The sequence below is a fragment of the Oryx dammah genome, unplaced genomic scaffold (genome assembly GCF_014754425.2).
Source record: "Oryx dammah isolate SB20612 unplaced genomic scaffold, SCBI_Odam_1.1 HiC_scaffold_5, whole genome shotgun sequence".
Taxonomy (NCBI): Eukaryota; Metazoa; Chordata; class Mammalia; order Artiodactyla; family Bovidae; genus Oryx; species Oryx dammah.
The window spans coordinates 48,287,821-48,308,160 of NW_024070189.1; the positions used below are offsets into that span (position 1 = coordinate 48,287,821).

The 20,340-nt window shown below is 48.0% G+C and overlaps 1 protein-coding gene across 2 annotated transcripts; it reads left to right on the top strand.

Moving 5' to 3' along the window:
- Positions 1–12,402: 12,402 nt before the first annotated feature.
- Positions 12,403–20,309, top strand: CD74 (CD74 molecule). 2 transcript variants are annotated; one of them, XM_040239610.1, is made up of 9 exons: positions 12,403–12,688; positions 15,348–15,520; positions 15,727–15,800; positions 16,329–16,391; positions 17,139–17,234; positions 17,524–17,611; positions 18,625–18,816; positions 19,308–19,367; positions 19,638–20,309. In XM_040239610.1, the coding sequence occupies exons 1-8, from the start codon at positions 12,612–12,614 to the stop codon at positions 19,349–19,351; spliced, it is 807 nt and encodes a 268-aa protein (XP_040095544.1). In that variant the 5' UTR covers positions 12,403–12,611; the 3' UTR covers positions 19,352–19,367; positions 19,638–20,309. The 2 variants fall into 2 exon arrangements, with proteins under 2 accessions (XP_040095544.1, XP_040095546.1); XM_040239612.1 differs by lacking the exon at positions 18,625–18,816 and having other exon boundaries at positions 12,437–12,688.
- Positions 20,310–20,340: the final 31 nt, after the last annotated feature.

Below are 20,340 nucleotides of genomic sequence, written 5' to 3' on the forward strand. Positions count from 1 at the left end.
GAAATTCGAACCTATGCTTGTCTGAAACCACCAAGTGTGCCCTCCTCAATCACTGTGCTGGCACACCCTTGGTGGGCTCCAGCTCAGTGCAGTCTGGTTGAGGGGGAGGAAGAGGAGGGCCCTGCCTGTCCTTGCATAAGACTGGGGAGTGGAAGGCAGCGGGCCGCTCCTGAAGGAGCCGGCGGCTGCCTTGTCCTCAGGCGCTGTGTACTGGTGGCCACCAGGTGGCAGTGGCATGCGGACGGGATGGGGGTCTGCATTCTGCTGCCCTGAGCTTCCATGACCCCAGATAGATCCCACTTCTCATGGCCTGTGGTTTCCCCATCTGCACAGATAGAACCTTAGATCTCTGTAATATCTAAGGAACCCCTGCAGCTCAAATGCCATCTATAAGAGACAGGTGCGGCCACTGGAAGTCAAATGCCCCCAAACCAAATATACTGTTTTTCTTCGCCCACACTGAGAAATACCCCCAAACCAGAATTCCATCACCAACAAACCCCCTCCACCGCTGCAAACCCCCACTATACTATCACTGTCCAGAAGAAATATGCAAGCCACAAAACTTAGCCACATAATTTCAAATTTCCTAGTAGCTTATTAATAAATATAAAAAGTGACATTAATTATATTTTACTTAACCCAATATATTCAGTGATTATATCAATGTATAATCAATATGGAAAGTTATTACCAAGATAGTCTGTCTTCTTTCTGAGCTACACCTTGAAATCCAGTGTGTATTTTATACTTAATAGCACATGTCTCAATTGAGACTAGCCATGTTTCAAGGCTTCACCTGCCACATGTGGCTAGTGGCTGCCCTGGTAGACAGCATAGTCCTAAGATATTAATGACAAATATTTATTGAGGTATGCACTATACTATCTATATACATTGCTCAGTCCTCATAACACCCTATGAAATAGGCAAGATTATTATCAGTCTAATTTTGTAGATAATGAAACTGAGGTTCAGGGAGGCTTTTTGGCCAAGATCACAGAGTAGGTCAGCAGAAGAGTCTGGATTTGAACTTGGCTCTGTCTGGCGCCAGAGTGTGGCTCTTCATCTTGACATAATCCTGTCCTGGTAGGAGATGTTTAGGATATGCAGTCAATGGGACCCACTGACTGGGATACCAAATCCAGGGAATGCAAAAGCCCGGGAGCCAACAAGAAGGCCTATGAGGGCAGTAGATGAGAGGCCTTGAAGCTACCGTTCTCCCACCCTGAGTTATGTGTTTGGCAACGTTGAGCTTGCCCAGCTAACAACCAGTGACTCTGTCAAGAGGAAATCATGATCTTAGGAAGAGCATGTCAGTGTAATGAATAACTGAGCTTGCCCTCCCCCAAAAAATCTGGTGTCAGGAGAAAGTGAAAACTGAGAAATGCAGGAATAACCTGCAGGGAGTGTGGGAGAGGGTAGAATTTCAAGGGACAGGGCTAGGCCCAAAGTGTGGAAGTTATAGGAAGCAAGTTGTAACTGCCTCAGAAAAAATAACAATAATGACAGTGTCAGTAGCTAAATTTATTAAGCACTTACTAAGCAACTTAAATGTAGCATCTTATTTAACCCTCATCATACTAGGAGGTAGGTACTGTTTCACCGTTTTACACGTGAAGGAACTGAGGCACAGGCTGCTTGAAGGAAGCAGAGTTGAGATCAGCCAAGTAGTGTTGACACTCTGCACTGCCACACCATCCTACTGCCTAGAATGGGCTGCTCATGGAGGCGCTGAGCCCACTGTCTCTGGAGGCATTTCAACAGACCACCAGAGATGTGTGGAAATGCTCAAGACAAGGATCACACCTGAGCAGGACAGAGCTAGTGAACTGATAGTGAAGCTTGTCTGGAGAGTAACGGAGGTAGCACAATTGCCCACAAAGATTGGGAAGGAATCCTGCCTTTCTAATCCATCACCTTGGTAACAGGGGCTACAGGAGGCACGACCATCACTAAGATTGGTCACAGCGAGTAAGGGGTCTGTGGGAAGCAGCATGGCAGAGTAGTTAAGAGAATGGTCTCTGTTGATAGCTTAAACCTGGGTTCACATCTTGGGTTTCCCACTTGCTGGCACTTAGCTAGTATTTGTACATCTCATCTAATCTTCCTGAGACTCACAGGGCTATTGTGACAGTAAAATGAGGAAACACAGAATAGTTTATACTCAGAGATGAGACGAGCTCTGCCGAGGCAGGAAAGTCAGGAGCCAAGGCCTTGTTGTAATTCAGAAAGCTTCACTTTCCCCTCAGACCCAGTGGACTGGACTGATGGTGGCAGCATTTGCAAAATGAGCTGCTAGGCTGAGGAGGCAGGTCTGAGAGGAGAGCAGGAAAAGAGAGGCGGCAGGGAGTTGGTGCCTAGGAGAAGAAACACTCCAGGACCACTCCTGCCTGGCGGGGGGAGGCTGGTCAGCCGAGTGACAGTGCTGTGCAGGGTGGCCCTGAGGAAGTGCCGGTGACTCGCTGTGCGGGAGCCCAGCAGAACCCCTGCTCTGCAGCGTCACGGTCCCCCCCCCCCACCCTCCCGAGGCGTTCCCTTCTGGACCACAGGTTCAGACACCAGGACCTGCATCCTCTTCCAGAGGCTACCCTCACCTCTCTGCTCCGCCTCCCGTCCTGGTTTCACTTCTTCCCTCCCAGTCACCTCCCAACCCAATTCTCAGACCTGCTTTTGTCAAGATCTCCCATGCCTTCCGGGTGGCCCAGTCCAGTGGGCCTTTCCCTCAGCAGTGTTTGACGCAGCTGACACTCCTTCACTCCTCTGTTGGGATCTGTGATCACACCCTCTCCCTATTTCCCTTCTGCTCCCTGACCACTCCCCTGCACTGCTCAGAGCTGCTTCTCATCCGATCTCTACACATCAAGGGTCTCTAGAGCTCAGCCCTAGTCCCCCGGTAAAAACTGTCTGCAAGCCGATCATTTACAAACATGTATACTCACTCTTCAAGTTTTAGTCTGGCACCGTCAGTCATCGATGATGTCTCCACATGGGTGTCACACAGACTATAGCCACAACAAAACTCTAGGGTCTTCCTATCCCAGAATGTGTTCTCCCATCTCCTACATCCCAGTGAATGCCACCATCCATTGCATAGCTCTAAACCCGGACACCATCTTTGACTTCACTCCCACAGCAAGTCCTGACATTTCTACTTTTCAAAACAGCTATCGAACCCATCTGCTTCTCCTTGTCTCCACACCGTCTCTCACTTAAATGATTTTACCCCTAACTGATCTCCACACTCCCACTCCTGCCCCTGGGAAATCTGTATGCCATACGTCATTAAAAAACATAAACCAGCCCCAGCCCATCCCTGCTTGACACTCCCCACCAGCTTCCCATTTTCTTGGAATAATACCTAAGCTGCAGCCCAGCCTGTCCCTTCAACAGCATCCGAAACCACCCTCCCCCTCACTCACTAGGCTCAGACGCGCTGCACTTCTTTCTGTTCCTCAAATGTGCCAAGGACTTCTTGTTTCTGGAAAAGACATCATCTCCGTCACCGAAGCCAAAAAGCTCAGCAACATCTTGGTCTCACCCCTCTATCCATATTCAGTTTGGTCTGAGGCCTGTGGATTTTCCTCCTGACATTTTTATTCTTTGTCACCTTTCCTGCAATGCTCCCAGCCATGGCCCCCAACAGGCCTGACTCTCCAGCTTGACTTTTCACCACAGCCTCCTGACTGATCTCCCTGCCTCCAGCCTCAGCTGTGACCTGACCCCTAATCCCAGCCTCAGCTACTGTAGCCCAGGATCATTCGTCGCCAGGTGTCTCCATTTGCCCCTGTGTCCTGGTGACTGGTGCAGAACTGTGCTTGATACATATTTGCTGGATGAATGAATCCTAAGAGAGGGCTTGATCAGTCTTGCTCAGTTGTACTAGCTGAGATCACATGTCCAAGGGCTATACTATTAACTTGCCTGCCAGACAGCAGCTGGGAGAAGAGTCAGGAGTCCCAGATCCTAAATCGGTTGTAGGACATCTGACCTAGGGCAAATCAAATCCTCTCCTCACTCCATTGTTCCTTCAGTACGATTGGAAGGAGCAGAGCAGCTAGTCTCTTTCTCCCAGAAACACTGTGAAGTGAACAGAAGTGAGGTGAAAGTCGCTCAGTCATGTCCGGTTCTTTGCGACCCAATGGACTGTACAGTCCATTGGAATTCTCCAGGCCAGGATACTGGAGTGGGTAGCAATTCCGTTCTCCAGGCATCTTCCCAACCCAGGGATCAAACCCAGGTCTCCCACATTTCAGGTGGATTCAAGGCCATTTGTTACAAAATGTTTCCTCACTCTCCTTCTCCTTGGACCTTCACAGCAGTCCCAAGAGGTAGTGGGGATTATCTGCCCCTATTGTACCGACTTTCAACACAGCCTGAACCACCCTTTTAAACCGCAATTTGGATAATGACACCTTTTGCTCAAAGCCTTCCCATGGTGCTTTTTTCTTTCTTTTCTTTCTTTTTTTTTTTTTTTTGGCATGTAGGATCTTAGTTCCCCATCCAGGGATCAAACCCACGCTCCCTTCAGTGGAAGCACAGTCTTAACCACTAGACCGTCAGGTAAGTCCCAAAGCCTTCCCAAAGCTCTTGATTTTACTCAGAGTGAAAGCCAAGGTTGTGACCGTGGCCACAAGATCTGGCCCAAGACCTTGTTCGCCGCGCGTCCTGTCACGCCCCACCTCAGTGGCTCCACGCCAGCCACTCTGGCCTCCTTGCTGCTCCTCAGCCAGGTCCATCCCCACGCTGGGATCTTTGTTCTGGCCGTTCCTTCTGTCCAGGGAATCCCTCCCTCAGACATGGCCTAGGTTAACCACCTCATCTTCAAGCCTGTGCCCAAACCTCGCCCTGTCAGAGAGGCCCAGCCCACCCCCCTATAAAGTACTGCCACTTGCTCCCACCCTGCAGTGCAGGGATTCCTTTTGTTTCCCCATCTCGGCCATTACTCTTTAACAAACAAGTTTATTTGTTTCCAACTGGAATGCAGACTCCGTAAGGGCAAGGATACTGTCTGCTTCATTCATTGACATAGCCCAAGGACCTGGCACGGAGTAGGTGGGCAATAAACAATTGTCAAATGTGTAAATGAGCAAGTGAGAGGAGTGAAGTAAGGGGCTTGCCCAGGCCAGGTGTGACACGTACAGGACTGTAGTGTGGGCCTGATCCTTCCCCATAGAGAGGACCTTTTCTGGCCTCTTGTTCATGGCCAAGATGTGCTAGGATCCAAGGGGCCCCAACACAGAAAGGATGGCCTGGCCATGTGCGGTGGTGGACAGGGCTGGGCCTACACTGCCTGCCTACCACCTAGGGTGGCTCTTTCCTCTCCCAGGACTTGGGGACCAAGAAGGAACACAAGATTGTTAGAGGTCCTGGGGGATTCCACCTCCTGGCTCACCCAAGTGAACAGGCAGGAACTCACACCTCTGGGGAATGGAGTGCCCAGACCAAGGGAGAACAGGCATCTCAACCTAGACCAGCTCAACAGGGACACCATAGGAGGAGACTCCCAGGATGATCCGGGGGTGAGGATAAGGGCCCCTCTGGCTTTGTTGTACAGCTCCAGATCTCTGGGCACAGTCCTAGATCCAGATTCAGCAAGTTTGCAGAGGGGCTTCCCTGGTGGTTCAGGGGTAAATAATCCACCTGCCAATGCAGGAGACATGGGATATCCCACATGCTGTGAAGCAGCTAAGCTCATGTACTGCAACTACTGATTCTGTGCTCAAGAGCCCAGGAGCTACAACTGCAAGCCCACGTGCTGCAACCGCTGAAGCCCTATTGCCAGCACTCTGCAACCAGAGAAGTTACCGCAGTGTACCACAATGTCACTCCTGCTTGCTGCAGTTAGAGAAAAGTCCATGCAGCAATGAAGACCCACTGCAGCCAAAAATAAATAAAATTTTTTTTTAACTTTGCAGAAAAAAATTTATCACTGAACTACTTAATGCTTATTGCACACTTAACCTCTACATCAGGCATATGTATATTAATTCATTCAATCATCCCAAAAAGCCAATGGTTTAAGTTCTATTAGTATGCCCATTTTACAGATGAGGAAACTGAGGCATAGAGGAGTTAAGTCATTTGCTCAGAATGACACATCCTGACATCCTGTAGTAGTGGAGCTGGAATTAAAAATATATATATTTATTTATTTGGCCAAGACAAGTCTTACTTGCAGCCCAAGGGATCTTTAGCTGTGGCCTGTGGGATTTAATTTCCTGACAGGGATCAAATCCAGGCCCCATGCATTGGAAGCACAGAGCGCCAACGACTGAACCACCGAGGAAGTCCTTGGAATTTTTTTCTAATCAATACAAAACTTTGGATAATTTCTGAGAAATTTCAAGGAGGACTACAACATACATTTTTTGCTTATGCTGTGGAAGAGCCCACTGTCAATGTAATAATGTGTCAAGGGAACAGTGGTGGAAATATAGTGCCTTCTGAGCAGCTAGCACAGTTTTTATATAGGAGGGAATTGGATTTGTACACAATTGCTTTTAATTTTTTCCCAACCATTTATTATTCAAAATTTCAAACATACAGAGATGTTTATACATTGCACTTAGATTCACCTATTGTTAATTTTATCTATTATCTTTTTTCCTGAGCTATTTTGAAAATAACTTGCAAACCACATTTCGTGTCACCTCCAAGTACTTCATTCAGTCTTTAGCCTCTAAAAATATATTTTTCTAGCAGACTAAAATTGCATTATTGTACCTAAGAAAAGCAATAATAATCCCCAAGTATCAGCCGAAGTTCAGTCTATATTCAAATTTCCCCAGCTTCACAAAAATATCTCTTACAGCTTTTTTCCCAACCAAAATCTTGTCAGAATATACAAATTGCATTTGGTTATTATGTTTCTTTAATCTTTTAAAACACAGAACCCTCTCCACACCCACACAGGCATCTTTTTTCATGACACTGACTCTTCCTTGGGTGCTGTTGTTCTTTGGAGACTGTCTGAATTCTTCTGTTTATTCATAGTTTTATTTAATTTGTTCTTCTGTGTCTGGTAAATTAGAATTTAGGTCTAATGGCAGATTCAGTTTAATGAATTTTTTTTAGCAAAGATACTTCCCAACTGACGCTGAGTATCTTACCTCTTTAGGAAACACAAAATGTCACACTGCTCTGTGATCGGTGATGCTAAAAGTCCGATCCTGTGGTGGCAACCGCAGGACTGCACCACTGTAGGGTGGCTTTTCCTATAAACAACCAGCAAGGACTCTGGAGAGATGCCATGGCAGGTGGGTATCCTGTGTCCCCCAACCCTTTGTCTCATGATTTTGGCATCCATTGGTGGTTAACTGTTACACTGGGGATTACAAACAGGTGATTTTCTAATTCTGTCTTCTCTTTTACATTAGTTAGCTTGCATTCTTCTGGAAAGAAGAAAGAAAAGAAAAGAAAGAAAAACTTATCACCTGGGATTGAACTATATAGTTCCTTTTGAAGAAGCAGGGAAAATTATTCTTACTGATGCTGGAATTGTCTCATATTTGGCTGGCAGGTGCTCCTTCAAGTTGGCTTCGGTGTCCTTCTGACAAATACCAGTGGTCCTTGAGCATTTCTTTGCTTTCTGGGGAAAAAAAAAAAAAAAAAAAGATGTCTGCAACTCACCTGTTTCCCTTCCTCAGCCTTGGGATCGACCATTTTGGCACTAGGATGTTATTCGAAGAAGTTAGCCTCAGAGCTCTTCTGTTTAGACCGGATCCAGCTCTGTGCGACCTTGGGCCTGTTCCTTTCCCCTTTCTGAGTCAGACTTTCTTCATATGAACAGTGGGGGAGCTGAATCCTGCCTTAACCCTGGGTCCTTCTCAGGGTGTGGCAGACACCAAGCCTTCCTGCTTCCTGTCATTCTGTCTCCATCTCCATCAAAAGAATGGGTAGGACAGGACTCCTCCACTGGGCAGTGGGGCCTGTGTGACACCTGAGACCTCTTACCCTACTAGAGGAAGAGAAGGGAACCATCATCCTGTCCACTCTTCTAGCTGGAATCTCCAGCCTCTTGTGGGCGAGGACAGGATGACCTTTGGGGTCACCCTGAACTTTGACCAAAAGCTGCTTCACAAAGAAAAGGCTTTTTTTAAGATTGCCATTTTGTTGTCACAGTCAGCTCAGAATCAACTGACTTTGATGTTAAATGGAGTTTTACTTCATATCAAAGTTATAAATTCACATATTTAAATAATCAAATCCTTCTAAAAACCTGGCTGCAAAAAAACAGAAGTCCTTTACCTTCCTTTTCCCACCACTTTAAAACGTTTTTAGCCTCTGTGTCTCTCAATAACTTCTGGTACTTTCAGATTGTTTCAGTTTTAAACATGATCTGGTTGGCTTTTCACTGTGGACACAAGACCAAGATTTAGTCCTCTTTCCTTCTCTTCTAAGTCAGTTTTCCTATCCTCTCATCCTCCCCAAATGCCTCTACTGTATGTTTAGTTAGATCAGTATTCAAAATTTGCCATATTATGACAGTAAATGCCATTTATAGCTGTGCTGTGTAGTATGGTGTGATGACTATTCATTTCCTATATAACTTTTGTTTTCCCCAACATTAATAATTGTCTTGATACAACTTAGCAACTAAACAACAGCAACAAAAAATAGTTGTCTTGGGTTTTTTTTATTTGCTTAATTTTCTGTGAAATTTATCATAACCTCATACTCTCCAAAAAATGATTTAAATCATCTCTCAGTATATTCAGATCTATCAGCTGTGTATCAATTTTATCTTATTGAAGAAATGTCTTTCAGAGCCTGTGGACCTGATCCAATACAAATCTATTGCTTTTCTCTTGGGATTTCTCTGTGCCACTCTTCTGGGGAATCCCCATTCCCTTTTGTGAGTTGAATTTCAGCTTCCTATATTCCAAAGTGAAAGTGAAGTTGCTCAGTCGTGTCCAACTCTTTGCGACCCCGTGGACTGTAGCCCACCAGGCTCCTCCGTCCATGGGATTCTCCAGGCAAGAATACTGGAGTGGGTTGCCATTTCCTTCTCCAGGGGATCTTCCCAACCCAGGGATCGATCCTATATTTCAAGTCTTCCTTTATTTTTAGTGAAGACCTTCATTTTGGTAAAGCATACGTTCATGAAGCTTTCTGAGAAAGAAAAATTTTTGAGATAATGAATGTCTGAAAATATCTTTGCGATACCTTCATACCTACTTAATAATTTGGCTCAGTAAATATTCTAGGATGGAAATAATCTTCTCATAGAATTTTGAAGGTGTTGCTCCATTATCTTCTGGTTTCCAGGGTTGCTCTTAAGAAGTCCAAAGTCATTCTGATTCCTGGTCCTTGGTATCTGTCTTGTTTCTTTCTGTGAAATTTGTCTTTGTTTTTCTATAACCTCACTTGATGTGCCTTGGTGTGAAATTATCTTCATGCTTTGTCTCTGGTATTCACAAGGTCCTTTCAATGTGGGAATTTATGTCTTTGAGTTCTGAACATTGTACTGAATTTTTTCACTGACTTTTTTTTTTCACCTTTGTTTTCTCTGTTCCCTATTTCTGGAACACTGATATTTGGCTATTGGGCATCCTGGATTGGTCTTTAATTCTCTTATTTTTTCTCCCAATTTCTTTTTATCTTGGTGGTCTACTTTCTGGGAGATTAAAAAACTATCTTTTACCTACTGATTGTTTAATATCTACCCCTGTACTTTTAATCTTTAAGGTATTTTTGTTGTTGTCATCATTGTTCTAACAGTACATTTATCTTTATAGCATCCTATTCTTGTTTCATGGGTGCAGTATCTCCTTTATCTCCCTAAAGCTGTTAATATCTATTTGTTTCCTACATGGTTCCTTTTTGAGATTTGGTTATTTGTTTCTTTACTCTCTTGTGTGTTAGAGGTTTTCTTCAGATGTCCCAAGAGCCTTGATTGTCTAAAAAAATCAAGTGGAACCTGTGACTGATGTGAATGGCTTATTGGCTGAGGTCTTCCCTGTAAGGTTATTTGGCTGGGTTGTTTCATCGTTGAACCCCAGTATCAGAATCTTTAGGTCATTCCTTGTGGTCATGCTCTCCAGAGAAGGATTCTCTCATTTATTGCCCAGAAAAAGAAGGTCTGGCTTCTGGCATTTTGGAAACTGGGTTGGAGAGAAGGCTGGGACTCATCTTCAGAGCTGGGCCAATGCCCTGCACTGTGCCTGGGGATAAACTTCCAGCCCTCTTTCAGGGAGGGAGGGGTAGTTGGGGAGGGACAGGACATGGATATCTAACTGTACTCCTACCCAGTGTGTCTAGTTCTCAATTCCTGAACCTGTTCTACCACATAAACTGGTGGCTTCTCAGCTTTTCTAGCTGCAGGTTTAGAATTAACCTTTCTTGGGTCTGTTAATGACTACTCCTAACCCACTTGCTTTCCAGCTTCTAAAATTCTGCTCTTTTCTCCTTTTCTCTCTGTCCATACAGATCTACACTTAAAAAAAAATAGAAACTTATTGTCAAGTGAAGCCAAGTGAAAGAGGAAGCAAACATATAATGTGTTCTAACCATCATTACCAAGAAATCTTTTTTTAAATTGAACTATCAATTTCACATGCCATAATATTCAGGCTTTTAAAATGGTACAGATCAATGGTCTTCCTATGTATCCACAAAGTTGTGCAACCATCACCACTGTCTAATTCCAGAATATTTTCATCACCCTGAAAGGATATCCCATACCCATCAGCAATCATTCCCCATCCCCTTTCCCCTGGCAACTGTTGATCTACCTTCTGTTTCTATGGCTTGCCTAGTCTAGACACTTCATATAAATGGAATAGTACAATATGTGGCCTTTTGTGTCTGGCTTTATTTCACTTATCATGATTTTTTAAATATATATCATGATAATTTAGTGGCATTATTAAAGTGTATACAATCCAAATTTAAACACTTAGCCTCTAATCTCAGTTTCACTTGAAATAGATAAGCAAATTTTATTTACATATCATTACCTCTCACTCTTTGATGATTTAGAACAGAATTTTCTAAAATAACTTTTGTCAAACTTTGTCTCTTTAGATGTTTGGTCAAATTCACTTAGCATGATGCTTTCAAAATTAATTGTGGGGCATGAATCAGTACTTCATTTTTTTTTTAAAATAAGACTTGTATTGAGACATTAAATCTTTATGGCTAAATAATGTTCCATTGTATGGATATACCATGTTTTGTTTGCTCATCAGTTGATGAATATTTGGGTTGTTTTTGCTTTGGAGCTATTATGAATAATGGTGCTATGACCATTTGTGTATAAGTTTTTCTATAGATACATGCTTTAATCTCTCTTGTGTAGATATCCAGGAGTGGAATTACTGGATCATATGTAACTCCATATTTAACTTCTTGAGAAACTGTCAAATAGTTTTCCAAAGTAGCTGTACCATAGTACATTCCTGCCAGCAATATCTGAGTTCCAATTCCTTTACATCCTTGTCAACACTTGTAATTATTTGTGTTCTTGATTACAGCCAACATAGTGGATGTGAAGTGGTACCTCATTGTGGCCTCAATCTGCATTTCCCTGATGACTAATGATGTGGAGCATCTTTTCATGTGCTTATTGACCTTAAATTTGCTGAAAATTTAAACATACACACAAAGACATAAAGATTAATAAAACAAATGTGGCCTATAAGATACAGATAGTGAGAAATAAAACCATGCCAACAGTTAAACCTCCCCTGGGTACCCTTTCCCAGACCCTCTTCCTGCCCTCCCTGTAGAGGCCTCCACTGTCATGAATTTGAATGACATAATTTGAGCATTACGAAGCAGAAGGGTGGAATGGTTAAAATCAAGAGATGGATGCATGATTCTGGGCAAACATGTAGCCTGTCAAAACCTCAGTGTCTCTATCTATAAATGGAGATAATAAAATAAAACAGCCCTCAAAAGGTCACTGTAAAGATTAAATGAAACAAAGCATGCAAAATGATTAGCACAGTGCCAGCTCAAAGGAGGGCTGGGTAAGTGCTGGCAAATATTAGTACCAGAGCCTTAGAACCAGGGACTCAGATTCATAAAATGCTTGTATTAGCAGAGAGCAGAGAGAACACTGAATCCAGCTTTCCTCCCCTGGCTTTGAGATGACATAACAGAGGCCCTGAGAGAAGGAAAGGATTTGTCTAAGTTCATAAAAGGGGGGCAGCCCCTTTATGTACCCACTCATCTACAGGTGAGAGGGGAGACAAAAAGAATTTTCGGCTTTTTTTTTTTTTTGCTTCAAAGTGATTTCCTATCTAGGGAGTGAACATTTGCCTGTTTCTTGAAACCTCCAAAGAGCCTTATGAATCCACAGGTCTGCCCAGAAACAAGTGACGAGAGCCCTGGGCAGCCAATGGAAACATGCTGGCCTTTTCACCTGCCTCGGTGGGGGCTCCCCCTACTCATCCTGTCCCATTAAAGGCAACTTGCTGAAGTGAGGGTATTTCCAGCTTTGTGGCTTTCACTTCCACTTGTACCAGGTGGGCGGAGTGGCCTCCTGTGGACGAATCAGATTCCTCCTCAGCCCCAACTTCAAGAGGTGAGCACGGGGCTCAGCATCCCACATACGCAGGCAGCAGCAGCAGCAGCAGGAGTGGGAAAGACCAGAGGTCAGAAGCATGGAGGACCAACGTGACCTCATCTCCAACCATGAGCAGCTGCCCATGCTGGGCCAGCGCCCCAGAGCCCAGGAGAGGTATGTGTGAGCAGTAGGAGAGAGCAGCCAAATCTGGGACGGCACAGACGTATGCGCACAGGGCTACAGAAGGGGCACTGGACCGCGGGTCGGACGAGGTGTGAACTCAGGCTCTGGCTCCAGCACTAACTGGGTGGTCTGGGGCAAGTCTTTGGCCGTCTGGCTTCAGTTCTCCCGCCTGAGCGAATTCCTCCAGGGCAGGGGCTTTAACTTTCTTTGCATCACATACTTCTCTTCTGAAAATCAGAGAGCTCTTTACTCATTCCCTACAGTTTCCCACAGTATCAGGAGCATCCCAGAGTCCCTTGAAGCTGGGCCAAGCCCTAGATTAGAATTTTGAAAATATTATGGATCCTAGACGGAGAAGCAGATTTTCTAAGAGAGAATGGCAGAAGCAGCTCATCATTGAGGAGTTTCCTCCTAGTTATCATAAGTTGGTATATGTGTTTATATCGAGGGAATTATAGTTGCAGGTGTCTGTAGAGTAGATGAAGATGTTTGCTATCACAGGAGGGAATGAGAGATGTTGGAGGAGGGTCAAAAAAGGGTGAGGTGTGGGGCTCTGGCTAAATTTCCAGAAGGGGCTGTGGGTTGATGTGGGTGGTGCCCTGCCCATGCCCCTCTCCCTTGCAGTAAGGGGCCAGCACAGCCATCCAGAGGACCCTTTCCCAGATCCTTATCTATCTGTTTCCCTGAAAAAAAATGGGGAATGGTTAGAATACAGCTACCCCAATGTCCCTGCCCACCCCACCCCCCCCGGTAATTTGCATATTACAGGGACTTGTTGTGATGTCAGCAGTTGCCAGGCAGAAGGGGGTTTGGGAGAGACTCTTAGAGATGTCACCAGGAACTTCATACTGTGGGACATGTAACTAGAGATAGACCATTAGTGCCTGGCCTGTGAAAACCTTGGGGAGTTCCATGACTAGGAGGGCCAACTCTTGTGAAGGCTGGATTCTGGTTGAGGGTCTGCAACTGTTGTGTATGACTTGTATAAATCAGTTTCTCTCTGGGTCTCAGTAGTAGCAGCAGCAATAATAATGACAGTGGTTATGATAATAGTTCCTATTCACTGGATACTTGTTACCAATCCTCAGTCCCTGTTAGATATTAGTATGATTAGTTTTGTGGTGGCATATAACTAAATGCTAAACTCAATCATAATTCTTTTACTAACTCTTTAAGTTGGGTACTTTTATTATTTCCATTTTTACATAAGAAAAAATTGAGACTCATATTAACAAGTGAGTCACCAAAGTTATTGCAGCTAGTGAATCCTAGAGCCAGAATTTGAACCCAGGACTAGTCTGATATTAAAATTTGAATTTGTCTATCATCTGACCCCCTTCTACAGGCAAAATTTGCAGGGAGGGGAAATGGGTTGCCTCTGAGCACAGGCCACCCAGTGAGTTGCAGAGCCAGCGTGGGCTCAGTGAGCAGAAAGGGTGCCCCCTTGTCAAATCCTTGTCTGGCTTTCCCTCAGTTCAATCACTGCTTCTAAAAACTGTCCTGGCCTGTTTTGGACCCTTCTGTGAACACTTCTGCCTGGCAACATTTGTACCGTGATTCCCCCTAGTTCTGGTTGGCTCCTGACTTTGGCCAGTTATTTATCAAGAAAGAGGCAGTAGAAAGGAGGAAGTGACAAGAGTTGGCACTCATCCAGAAGCAGGAGACAGGCCATCAAGATGCATGAAGAGGAAGGAAACCAGATGCTGAAGTTAATTATTAACTCCCTTGCGATTAGTGCTCAGTGTTGCAGACTGCTCACTGTGTGCTAGGCATGGAGTCAAGAGCTTGATCCTGATCTCATTTTATATAGCAACCCTTTGAGTAGATACTCTTACCTCAAGTTACCAAGAGAGGTTGAGTGACTTGCCCCTGTTCCCTGAGCTAAGGGAATGACAGAACCAGGATTACAATCCAGGTTACAGGGTCTCATCTTTATTATGACTCTCTAGATTCTTAGACCTTATGAGAAACTGAGGTTCAGAGAAGAGAAGGTGGGAGGCACAGCTGGAACTCAACTTGGGTGTGGGGTTGCTGAAAAGGTGAGGTTATAGAGCTTGAACTCAGGAAGACCCAAGCGTGGGTAGACTTTTCACCACATCAGAGGCCAGGCCGCCCCTCTTCCTTGGGAAGGCCAAAAAGTAGGATTTGTTTTCCCCTCCTTTCTGGTTTTCTCCTTTTCTCCACACAGGATTTTTACATTCTCCTTTCAGAGTAATAATCCCCTGGACTGGGCCTTGGTCCAGAAATCACAGAGGATTGGCGAGCAGAGAGGCAATGAGACTGAGCCATGTTTGTGATGTCATGAATTACTAGGCAGCAGGGTCTTCCTGGGGTTTCCTCAGCTGTCCTTGCTGGTTCCCTCGAGAAGACAAGGCCCTTGTTCTTGGCTCTTCCCCACACAGGGGCAGCTCCACGATTTCTGCCTGGGAGGGCTATAGGGGCAGCAGTGGCTGGAGGTAGGGGGTCAGGGGAATATCGTCAAGCTGTAAGTTCATAGGCACTTATTTGTGCGTAAAGCGTGTGTTTGTTAGGGGCAGCTGAGGGCAAGGGCTGGAACTGTGGGGGCACATTCCCCCGTTCTCAGCCAGTCCCCGGGGCAGCCACTTCTGTGGACTCTCCTCTAACCTATGTCCCCCTCCTCCCCCCACAGCAAGTGCAGTCGTGGAGCCCTGTACACGGGCTTTTCTGTCTTGGTGGCTCTGCTCCTGGCCGGCCAGGCCACCACTGCCTACTTCCTGTACCAGCAGCAGGGCCGGCTGGACAAGCTGACGGTCACCTCCCAGAACCTGCAGCTGGAGAACCTGCGCATGAAGCTTCCCAAGCGTGCGTGCCCTGCCTCTGTCCCGACATCCCCCCTTGCCCCTCACCTCACAGAACCCTCATGCCTGCCCCAGCTGGGCCCACTGTCCTCGCCCTCTGGTCTGGAATTCCAGCCCCTCATCTGGGTCCGAGCTCCCGGTCCCTGGGTCTGAGTACCCTGTTCCCTGGGCACTGGGACCACACTCATGCTGTGCCTTCTGCCCCCACAGCTGCCAAGCCTCTGAGCCAGATGCGGATGGCCACTCCCATGCTGATGCGGGCGCTGCCCATGGCAGGCCCAGAGGTAAGGCCAACCCCAGGGCAGTAGGAGAGGGAAGCTTACCCCGCCTGGATAGAGGGCAAGTGCCAAGGGACAGGGGATGACACCTGGCTCAGGAAAAGCACAGCTGGAGAGGGGTCCTGGCTGGGAGAGGAACAGGAATTCTAGGGGTGGAGGAAAGAGCCTCTTGGGGCCCTCTCTGGAGGAAGGCCTAGCCCTCCACAAATTATACAATGCTTCTCATTTCCCAGAGCGTCTCACAGTCCCTCCTATTTTCAGAGCCCTTGATATATAGATGATGTTCCTGTTCACAAAACTCTCTCCTGTCCACAAAGCCTTGGGCAGGAAAGCGTAAGCAGAGTAGAGGAACAGGATATTGAGGCAGGAAGATAACCACCTGCTCAAGCTCTCACAGTGGGAGGTGGTAGAGATGGACTTGTTGAACATCTGGGAATCCAGACTCTCACCCCGACCCCAGCTGCTGGCTCTGCTCTGGGCCCCACCCCCAGGGGCCAGCGCCGGGGACTCCTCCTCCCTTCCTTCCTTCCACAGCCCATGAAGAACGCCACCAAGTACGGCAACATGACGCAGGACCACGTGATGCACCTGCTCCTGGTGAGTGGAGCCCGGCCAGGCAGCCCCCACCTCCCACCCCATCCCCACAGGCCCCGGGCCCGGCTCACAGCAGACGCTCAACATGGGCTCCACAGATTAGTGAAGCAACACAAATGTGGCCCTTAATGTTCTATGAAGTTCAGCTCCACTGCTCCCCACTTTTTTGTGTTTGAGGTGGAGAAACTAGGGCCCAGAATCTGGAAGTGACTTGCTGAAGATGCCTGTTTTATTCCTTCCCAAATTTTTACTGCATGTCTACTCAGCACCAGGCACTGTGCAAGGCTCCGGAGCCACAGTGGGGAGCAGTCAGATCAGTTCCTAGTCCATGGAGATCTCAGGCTAGCATGGGAGACAGACAAGTCACTAGGCGATGAGAGATGTGCAGGGGGCTTTGAGAGAAAAAGAGGCCAAGGATCTGACTTAGCTGGGGCAGGAGTGTTGGGATGAAGTCGAGGGTTCCCTCTGAAGGAGGTGAGACCTGGAAGATGAGTTAGAGTCTGCAAGGATCAGAAGACTAAGGACTGTTGGTAGAACTGGGCCTGGAATTGGGTCTCCCGACTCCCAGCCCCAGGGTGTTGTAGCTGGGCCCCTGGATTTCTTTAACACATCCCCTTCCCCATTAGCTCCAGTGTGCTGAGGTCTGGGCTCCACACCTCAGAACCAAAGATCAGGGCAACATGAGCTGTACATTAAACCTTGCCTGCCTGGAAGCTTTTTAACCTTCCTTCCTGCTCTGCTACCCTGCAGAAGGCGGACCCCCTGAAGGTGTACCCGCAGCTGAAGGGGAGCCTGCCAGAAAATCTGAAACACCTTAAGGACTCCATGGACGGCTTGGACTGGAAGGTCAGCAGCTTTCCCTGCACTGGTACCCTGCCTCCCTATCTAAAGCAGCCCTGGGATGAGGGGCCTGAGCAGGGAAGCCATTCTCAGGAAGCTGGAGGCGGCTTCCCAGCACTTAAGCTGCCACCATGGGAGAATGCTTGAACTCGAGGAACCACCTTGACGAAACCCTGTGGGGTGTCTAAGGGGGAACCAGGTCCCCACTGGCCCTCCACATCTCTGTTCCCAGGGGCATAGTCAATAGGGTGGGAGTGGGCTACTAACCCTGACCCTTTGCCTTTATCTCCATTAGCTCTTTGAGAGCTGGCTGCATCAGTGGCTCTTGTTTGAAATGAGCAAGAACTCACTGGAGGAGAAGCCCTTTGAGGTTCCACCAAAAGGTAAAGGGAATGTGAATCTTGGGGAGGCGGGGTTTCTGGGAGCTCCCTCAGGGATAGGGCCTTGGGTGCTCCCTGATCCAAGCACAGGGCTCTCCCAGCCTCTCAGCTCTTCACTCCTGTTTCTCCTGCCTGTTCTTCTGGGCTCGTCTGCCCTCAGCCCCCATCCTGTCCCTTCAGGAGGTGACCTCCCTTGTGGAGGATGGAACTGCACAAGGAGGCCTGGAGCAAAACCCACCCAAAACATCCCAGGAGTCGTAGCAATGATCTTCCTCACCCAGCACCGCATCCTGCAGGCTCCCAGGAGAGGGTTGAGCTCATGATTCCCACCCTTTCAAGGGACCTCTCCCAGGGCACACAGCCATGGCTGCTAGATAAGAGGGCCTTGGGGCTCTTCCATCTCATGGGCAACGTGTAACAGGGTTTTCAGCCCGAAAGCCTTATGGGTGCTCTGTTCTCATCCTGGTGCTAATTGGATATGTGACTTTGGGCAAGTCTCTTCCCTCTGGGCTTGTTTCAGAAGTGGAAGATCAAGGGCCCACCCTTCCTGAACCCCAGGATTCTCCATCATGGATTCAGAGAGGGCACCTTGCATGTTATCTTGACCAACTTCCAGCTAATGTTCAAATCCCCTCTATAACAGCCTCACCACATGGTAACCCCCATTTCTACTTGGATACCGCCAGTAATGGGAGCTCAGACTTAGCAAGGAGTCTACTGCTTTTCTCTAGAAATCAGAATCATAGGTGCAATTCTAAACTCTAATAGGTTCTGAGTGTCAGAAGAAATCGTGATGATCTGGGATGAATTAGCAACACAGCCATTCACTTCCTCTCTGCTCCTGGACCTGGTTGGTCCAGGCCTCAGTTTCTCCATCTGTGCAATTGGTAGAGCAAGTGCAGCCACTTGGACAGAAGGCATTAGGCACACAGCAGTGGTATGTGGACCTCTGGTTCTGCTGAGACCCCAGCCCAGAGCCCGCTCGCTCACTGTGTTCACCGTGCCTGTCGCTTCAGTACTGACCCAGTGCCAGGAAGAGGTCAGCCGCATCCCTGCCATCCACCCGGGCGTGTTCAAGCCCAACTGCGACGAGAATGGCAACTATATGCCGCTCCAGTGCTATGGGAGCATCGGCTACTGCTGGTGCGTCTTCCCCAACGGCACCGAGGTCCCCCACACCAGGAGCCGCGGGCGCCATAACTGCAGTGGTAAGCAGTGGCAAGCAGTGGCCACTATGCCAGGAGCAGGAAGGATCAGAAAGGCTGAGGGGCAGGTTGTCCCCCTAGCACACCATGGGCTAGGACATGCAAGGTGCCCTCTCCAGGGAGCAGCCACTCAGCCATGCATCCACCCACTGTGCATTCCTTATTTGTGTACTATTATTTCTCTCCTTATGTCCACACTCATCTAAATTCATTTGTCCTCCAACCCTTCCACTCTACCCATCCACGCGTGCATCCAGGGCCCTCCAGATCCACCCATCTGATTTCATCACCCCCTCCTTGGCCTCGCTCATTCAGTTCCCCAGCCACATCTCACTGCTGCTTGCAGCCATCCAACAAGCGTCCTTCCATTCACATCTGTTCTACCAAGTACCAGGCTTGTGGCAAGGTTGGGAAGAACTAGCCCACCCAGGCCCCTTGCCAGTGGGCACAGTAGGCCGGACTGCAGCTAACGAGTGGACTCTGTTCCTTTGCAGACCCAATGGAGATGGAGTATCCGTCATCTGGGCTGGAGGTCTAAGCAGGATTTCAGTCAGGTAAGCACCCTTGCAGGACATCTGATCCCCAGCAGCTTATCCCCAGAGGGGCCAACTCGCTTGTGGATGATGACCCCAGGCCATTCTCCAACTTCCTTCTCACAGATGAGGACCAGGGCTGGGGGTTCTGGGGCCATGGCGGTCAATTCTTGTATCCAAGCAGGAGGCAGTGGAGGGTGAAGGGCTCTCGACTGCTCTGAGGCTACAGGATGCTGGGAGGGGGCAGGGACAAGCGACTCTACCCCTAACCTGCTGCTTCCCTCCCTGCAGTCGCCCTGTGAGCTCAGCAGACGCAGACGCAGACGCCAGCACCCAGACAGCCCTGCAAGGCCAGAGCTTCCCTCCCTGCCCCAGCCCCCTCCTTCCCTTACACACCCCTCCCCTTGCTGTCTCCCACCCTGCACCTCCCCTCCTTCCCTTACACACCCCTCCCCTTGCTGTCTCCCACCCTGCACCTCATTCTGAGACTCTGCCTCTCCATCATCCTGGGACACAACCATCGTATCAGAACGGCATAGATTAGCAGAGTACTTGCTGCCCAAACTCCCATCCACTAGCAGGAATGCAAGGTCCACGGACACGGACCATGAGTGCGGCTGACCCCCACTGCTGACACCACAGCAGGCTGACATGGAACTCCAAGATCGAGGCCCGTGGAAGTGGTGGGCAGGTGCAGGGAGAAGGGACGGCACTGTCCCAAGTCCCACGGCAGACACCTCTGCTGTCCCTCCCGTCCAGGCTTCAGCTTTCCAGCCCTTTAACTGGGGGCATGAGCCACCCCTTCCCTCTGCCCAGCATCATACACCCAGGAAGAACCAGCCTCCCCAAACTGCAGCCCCTCCCCTCACTTTCTGCCACCTCCCAGTTCCCTCTGCACAGCCAAGCTTGTCATCGGCCTTCCGGCCACGGCTCCTGTGAGAATAAAAGGTAGTGAGTAGGACACTCCCGGCTCTCAGCTGTTCTGTTGGGCATG